Source organism: Lagopus leucura, unplaced genomic scaffold (genome assembly GCF_019238085.1).
Source record: "Lagopus leucura isolate 7727_CA_CO unplaced genomic scaffold, USGS_WTPT01 Super-Scaffold_100009, whole genome shotgun sequence".
In the NCBI taxonomy this organism is placed as follows: Eukaryota; Metazoa; Chordata; class Aves; order Galliformes; family Phasianidae; genus Lagopus; species Lagopus leucura.
In genome coordinates this window covers 6,026,573-6,033,755 of record NW_024962266.1, presented here as the reverse complement: position 1 = coordinate 6,033,755, position 7,183 = coordinate 6,026,573, and the positions used below count along the sequence as shown (strand labels likewise).

The window sequence follows — 7,183 nt, the reverse complement described above, 5'->3', positions numbered from 1 at the left end:
CTCCGTGCTGAACTTCCCAGGGGTGGACTGTGGCACAATGGTCTCGCTGTTCCCAAGCACCCCTCCAACACCAGGCCTGCAGCACAGAGAACAATAAATACTGTAATAAATAGAGAAAACCCTGTCACATGGCACTGCTACAGCAGCAAATGGTGTAGCTGGGGTCCTGGGGTATCTGCCTTGCTCCGCTCTCCCCAGGCCCACCAGAAGCACCCAATGGTGGTGACGGGGCAGATGTTCAGTCCTTGATGGTGCTGTCCTGGCAGCAGGTAAGCATGGTGCATCCAGCTGTGCCCTCCTTCCTGCTGACTCAGCACTCAACGTGGTAGAGAGCTGTGGCCAAGAGCTCTCCTGGAAGCTGGGGAGTACAAGGAACAGGACAGACAGGGCTAAGGGACAGGGGACAGCAGCAGGCTAAGGCTCCCCAACCTTCCAGGGACGTGGTCTTGGAGGCTTATTACCAGCGCAGCAAAAGGACACTTTGCTGCTGGCCTGCAGACAGTGCCACGACAGCCTCAGGGCCATCACAGTCTAGAGCAGAGGGGCAGTGAAGCCCTTTCCATGTCAAGAGTGAGGAAAGGCTGTTCTGTGAGCAGCAAAGCAGCCCCAGGGACTCACTGAAGCCAAGGGGAGCTGCAGGTGGGCGGAAACCAAGAGTTAAATCAAACCACACCAGTATAATGGGACAGCAGGATGGCCCCAGCAGGCCTGCACTCATCACTGGGGGCTGCACCCCCCCCCCGGGTTGGAGGCTGGATCCAGCAGCCAGTCCTCACACAGTCCTGTGGCCCAGCATGTGCAGACAAAGTGGCATTTCGTGTCCTGCGTGGGGGGTGGGCAAGGCCCCGGCTCAGATAGGTTTGTACAGCAGCGTGGTGACGTACTTCTTCTTGTAGCGGTGTGTGGCACTGAGCACCATTACGCCGTCCTGTGAGAGGCAAAGCACCAGCTGCAGGGATTGGGGAGCTCAGTGCTGCAGGGTACCCCCAGGCAGCTGGGAGAAGAGGCCCTTGCTGCTCTATGGGCTTGGGGGACTGGCACAGCCAGCAAGAACCACCCACCACCCATGACAGGGAGCTGGGGAAGAGCAAGGGAGGGAGCTGGTTTGTGACAGAAGAGCACCAGGCTGCCCAGCTCCACCATGCTGTGAGAAGGCAGCTACAGGGAACTGGGGGCTGTAAGAAGGTCACCACCACCCACACCCCTGCACATGCCACATTTATAAAGGCAGCCAAGCAATCCCCAGGTGACTCCTTGGACCTCTGTGCCACCATCACCACCCCAGGGCTGTCCAGGTTCTATGACCTGCAGGCCTCTGGGAGCCACAGTTGCTCCCCCTTCCCCAGTCTGTGGTTGCTGGGGTCTGCCCTTACCTTGATGGAGAGCGCGTAGAGGTGATTGAGCATGACGTGGTTGGGTTCGGGCAGTAGGGCCGGGTCACACTAGGACAAGAGAAGCATCAGAGGAGAATAGCAGAACCCTGACCCCCCAGCATGAGAAGCAAAGAGCTGCCATCTCAGACAATCTGAGCTGCTGGGTGGCTGTTCAGAACATCAACAGAGTTTGGCTCAGCACTAGGAAGAGTGGTTAATGAGAAAATCGATGCTTTTTCCAGCAAAGAGCAAGGGCCAGGCACCAGCTAAGGGCTGAGCAGGCTTCTTGCAGACAGGACTCCCCTTCTGGCCTCTACGTTGCTCTCTGTATGCAGCCATGTGCTGGTACCCACCGAGATATTGGTGTCCTTGTTGAGGATGACCTGGAGGAGGTGAGGCGGGAGGATGGGAGGGGATTTGAAGCGTTCCTCAGGCCGGTACACATACATCTCTTGGCCATAAGGTCCGGGTGGGGAACTTGATAAGTCTAAAGGAAAGAGACAGGAGGTGGTATAAGATGGCTAAATCACAGATCAGCTCCAAGGATGCTGAGAAGAACCCAGCAGGGTCTTTCAGACATTGAAGGATTCCATGAGCCCAGTCTGCAACTAGTACTGAGAAGACTGGGTCAGCATGTAGTAGGGCAGCAGTACAGGCTCATCATGTTTAGAAGCCACAGCATCTAGGGAACAGAAGGTGGCTTGTTCTGTTTCAGAAAGGTCTTCAGACCTCAGTTTTCCCTTAGCCATGTATCGTATAGTAACAGATCAGACTTTTCACAGCAGAATAAGCAGCTAGGCAAGCTGTGGGCATATCCAAGAATGCCTGTAAGGTGGCACATGCATAGACACAACACAGGCACCCCGTGGTATCCACCCCAAGACTCCTGCACACAACTCCCAGCACTACTGAGTACCCCTGCCTGTTCCAAGCGGCCTGCCACCATTGCAGCGGACACAAGGATGCAGGGACACAGCAAGCAGCACATCTGCACAACTGCCTGACTCAGAGGGCACAGAAGGGGAAGTCTAGATTTATGAGATGCTCAGCCTGTGTAAGGGATCTCAGGAGCTTGTGGTCTGTAAGCTGGACAGATTGCATCTCCCAGCCACATCTGAACTGCTCATTTTGGAACAGCCAGCAGCCTGAAGGGTCCACCTCTTTGGAGATGCTGTTTGATGGCTTCTTTTTGGACTAGGCAACGGCCTGGAACTGAGGCTGTACCTGAGATAGGACTTAGAGCATGGAGGGCAGGCTGCACTCAGAGCACCCTGGACTGAAACATGACTGGACTACCTGCCAGCACTGCTTACCAAGCCAGCACTGCCAGCATCCATGTGGTAACTCAACCTGCTGATGTAACATGAGTGGAGAGAGGTTTCTGATGTGCTAGCAATTGTACAAATAGCCTTGGTGTGAAAACCAAGAGCAGCTGCTGAAAATAGCCTGGATCCTTACTTAGCTTTTTAGATCCACTTAGCTTCTACCCCAGATCAGATGACTTACTCACAGTTCAGCAGACAGAAAGGAGAGATGTTCCCTGTGTTCACTGGTCTGTAATGGCCATCTCAGCTGCAGGAAGGCACCAGCCCTGCTCTGGGACCATGCTAACACAGAACAGGTTACACCAGCACAGCCTCCTTGGAGACAATGTCTCAGCTAGAAGCTGCTGAGGACATGGGCAGGACCTGCTGCCAAACATTAATCTCTCTGTGTGTATGGGCCCACACCTCTAAGGGGAGCTGTTTGTCCCCATAGCAGTGAGTCTCAGAGTAGGAGATGGAAAATAGCACATGCAAAGCTGTAATGCCACAAAAACTCACCCCGACCTGAGGTTTCTGAGCTCTCCAGGGAATCCACTTTTAAAGCGTCAAACACCTCAAAGTCAGACTTCTTGACATGAATCAGATTGTTAATCGTCCCCATCTGGCTGGTGACCACGGGCTGGAAAGAACTAAGGTAAGAAGCTTCCTACATACAGCCTCAGTTGAAGCATACTCGTGCTTCTGAGCTTGTCCCAGCCTGAGCTGCCACTGTTATGCCATTACCTCAGAGCACAGGTGGCAAGAGTTTAGCTCTAGCGTTTGCAGATCTCTGCTGGTTGCCCTGGGAGATTTCCCCTTACTCCCAGGCTCCTATTACCTCCTACTTTCATCTTTCCTGCTGCATGCCGATGGGTAAGCATCATCTCCTTCCCATGCTGCTCCTGTGTGATGCAGCTGGGAGAAGAACCTGCAGTGAATGCTGGCCTGTGGCTTGTCTTTCCAATTCAGAATGTGCATTTAAAGCTTACTGGTATCTCACTGCCACCCAATACGTCCCTGACGTTCCCCCATATTCCCCCATACAGCTTGTCCCCACACAGCATATCTAAGCCCAAAAGAACCAGCCTCTGAGTGGATTCATGAGATGGAGGTTCCCCTTTTGCATTGGCAGATATTCTCTGCTCTTCATACTTCTCTTCTGCTATGTTTACATCACGTTTTGGGCCCCAAAGAGGACAAGATTTGCAGTGATAAAGCTTTGAGAGTTACCTCGGATGGGTCATGGACCCACTGGCCATCCACAAAAAATTTGTACTGGTGCTCTCCTTCTGGGAGGTCTAGGATAGCGACAAAGTCATTGTGGCTGTGCAGAGAAAACAGATGTACAACACCATTACTGCAGTGATGCTTTGGATGTTGCCTCTCCATGGAGTCCCAGAGAACAGCACTTTGTCATGCACTGCCTGCCCCCTTGACCCAAACACCCACGTACTGGGTTAGGACTGCTCATCACTCAAGGCATGGCCAGAGCAGGTGTGAGTGTCCAGAGCCTACGTATGACTCAGATCCCTCAGGGTCCATAGAATCATAGACTCATTAGGGTTGGAAAAAAACACTAAGATCATCTGGTCCAATCAGGGCACAAGGTGAACAGGAGCTCAGCTTGCAGCCCTGCCCCGCATGCTCTGGGGAAGCTGGCATGACAGATGTCATGTGCAAGACACACTGGACAGGGCGAGTGGACAATAAATCTAAACCTGTGCTGGTACTGCAGGATGGAAGCAGGAAGTGCCTCTGAAGTCTGCAATTGAGATAATCCCATTCTAGGTATTTCCTGGGATTATGCCCAGTCCTACACAGTGTTTCCACAGAAAACACAGGTGTACAGCAGAACAACGAGAACATTACTATGGGAGGAAGACATGTGAGGAACAACTAAACTCCCTCTAGCAGCAACGTAGACAAGGAGATAGGCCACCAAGCTTCAGAAAACTGCAGCATACCTGGGCAGGGCTCTGCTGCCAGAATGACTGCTGTGTGGCATGCAATTTGGAAAGCAAGGAGGCCCATCCTGTCCTGTCCCCTGTTTCACAATTTCTCCCCACCACTGCAGCACCACCCAGGCAGGATGCTGACTGCATATTTGTGTTCACACCTCTAGCTTGGGCATAATGAACTGTGAGAAGCCAGGTGGGTAAAAGGAACAGCAAATGGCTCTGAGAGAAATGCTCCCTGTGATGGATGGAGAATATGGGCTGACCCAAGGGGCTAGCTACCTCTTGATGAGTGGGATCTTGGTGCTCCAGTTGTTGAAAGATCCAGAGATGAAGACCTCTTTGCCCCCATCAGCCCAGCGGATGACAGTGGGGCGAGCCTGCTGGGATGGCTTCACTGACTCTTCCAGGTCCGGCTGCCATGAAACAAACTCCTTGTCCCCAGGAATCTGAGCAGAGAACACCAGAGCCGTTTCATTTGCCATTACCTCCATTTGCACATCCCAGACAACAGCAACCTCAGGCTAGGCAAGCAGCTCCGCTCATACATCCCAAGAGATGCTTCTCTTGTATTGCAGCTCAGCCTGGCTCTTGCTATGAAAGCAGTACCCCAGCACCCTGATACCCTGCCCGTTTAGTTTGAATTAAACACAGCGCTGCTCTTTACCAGGTGCTACAGCCCTCTCACCAAAAATCCTCTCCTTGAAAGCAGCCTCAGCTCAGCACAGCCGCACGGCCCCCTCTGGAACACCACCCAGCACCCAATGTGAGGACAACAAAGGCAGCAGCCAGCCCCTACCTTGGAGTCGTGGGAGCTGAAAACACTGGGGTCATCTGTGCTGCCCACCATGATCTTGTGTGGGTGCTCCTTTGTGTGATGGGCACCTCCAGAGCTGTCGGAGCGGTGGGACTTGGAGCCATGGCGCTCACCAGACACTCGCTCACTGGTGGTGTTTCCCATGACAGCTCAGCAGCCCCTGTGAGAAGGAGAAGGCAGCAGCGTGTCTACACCCATGGGCTCCAGCAGTGAAGGGGGAGTGAGGGTACTGCTTCCCACTGCCTTTTGCCAGGACAGAGTGACCGCAATCCTAAAAAAGGCGCAAAGTTCATTCCCAATGCCAAGTTTGGGAGCCGAAGGGGAATTTAACAAGCAAGACAGCTTGAACTAATTATAGGCATACCCTTATGAGCCATCATGATAGTTAAGCTGGTAATTGTTATACCCTAAAACAAACATGAGTTAGACTGCATCCTACACAAGTAGAGGGGCTGATGAGAAAAATAAAGCCACCCTTCAGTGGCAAATTGTCGCTTGGCACGAACAGAGCCTCTTTCAAAATCCCACAGCCTGCACAGAAAAAAAACGCTACATACAGCAAGAAAACAGCCGGAGAGTGAAAGTAGCAGCTGCTTAACAGCTCCCAACAAGTTTCCCTGAGCCTGCGGGCAGAGGAGCAGAGCTTCATGCCTGGCAGAGGCAACAGTGCTGAAAGTAGCCGAGTGGAATCGCCCAGGCTGGAGCGTGGCCAAGGCAAGGAGTACCGTGCAGTGTGTGCAGAAGGCTCAGCAACAGCACAGCAAGGAGGTGTGCTCGTCACGCCCGACTCCAGGGCTGTATGTCTGTCCAGCATTGGGCGATACATCGGGATGAGACCACTGCTCTGCCATCCTGCTTGCAGAAAGCCAGGCAGGGGGAGCTGGCCGTGTTGCACCTGGCCTCCTGGACCAAACAACAAAGCTACCATGGGTTACATGGAGCTGTCAGGCTCCAAGCAGATGTCAGCAACCAAGGTGGGCTGGGGCTCTTGCCCCCTGCCCAGCTTTGTTTTGCAGGGATGGCGGGAGGACAGCTGGCCTTGCTTCATCCACTTTGTTGTGACATTTAGGGATTTGTTTAGAAGATCAAGTTATGTGTTATGAGTTCCAGGTGAGGCCGCCAGCCAAAGCCTGGCTTTGGACAATTATGGGGCAATTACTGAAGTATTTCTTAAGCCCTCAGTGTCCCCGGCTGCAGCCCGAGCTGGGGATGGCCAAGCCTGCAGGGTCAGGGCAGCTGTCACCCACTGCAGCATCATCCAACCCAGTGCCACCCATCACAGTGTCACCAACTACAGCGTTACCCATCATAGCATCACCAACTGTACCGTCACCCGCTGCAGTGCCACCAACCGTACTACACCCATGGCAGCGCCATCAACCAGTGTCACCCGCTGCAACGCCACCCCGGCAGCACCCTGCCAGCCCCACCCCCCCTGCGGACGCCCGTCCGCTCCCGTCCCCTCCGCGGCCTACCCAGCCGCGACACCCAGCCGCCGCCCAGACCCCAGCGCACACGGTGGTAGCGCAGCCCCACGGCCCAGCCTCGGTCGCAGCCCCACCTGCCCGCCGTCGCCGCCGCCGCCGCCGCCCCGCTCTCCGCCTCCGATCAAAATGGCGGCCGCCGCCACCGCCAGCCTCTGCGGGGCGCTCTGGCCCGCCCCCGCGCTGCTCTCTATGGTACCGGGCGACCATTTTGTTTGAGGGCGGTGTGACTTCCGGGAGGGGCAGCCAT

At 54.4% G+C, this 7,183-nt stretch overlaps 1 protein-coding gene across 4 annotated transcripts; it reads right to left on the bottom strand.

Moving 5' to 3' along the window:
• Positions 1–88: 88 nt before the first annotated feature.
• PRKAB2 (protein kinase AMP-activated non-catalytic subunit beta 2) lies at positions 89–7,037 on the bottom strand. 4 transcript variants are annotated; one of them, XM_042873439.1, is made up of 8 exons: positions 7,011–7,037; positions 5,432–5,609; positions 4,915–5,081; positions 3,908–4,001; positions 3,197–3,317; positions 1,727–1,860; positions 1,374–1,442; positions 89–928 (listed from the first exon to the last, which is right to left on the bottom strand). In XM_042873439.1, exons 2-8 carry the CDS (start codon positions 5,591–5,593, stop codon positions 851–853), a joined length of 825 nt encoding a protein of 274 aa, XP_042729373.1. In that variant the 5' UTR covers positions 5,594–5,609; positions 7,011–7,037; the 3' UTR covers positions 89–850. The 4 variants fall into 4 exon arrangements, with proteins under 4 accessions (XP_042729373.1, XP_042729375.1, XP_042729372.1 ...); XM_042873441.1 differs by lacking the exon at positions 7,011–7,037 and having other exon boundaries at positions 89–358; positions 5,432–5,747; XM_042873438.1 differs by lacking the exon at positions 7,011–7,037 and having other exon boundaries at positions 5,432–5,739.
• Positions 7,038–7,183: the final 146 nt, after the last annotated feature.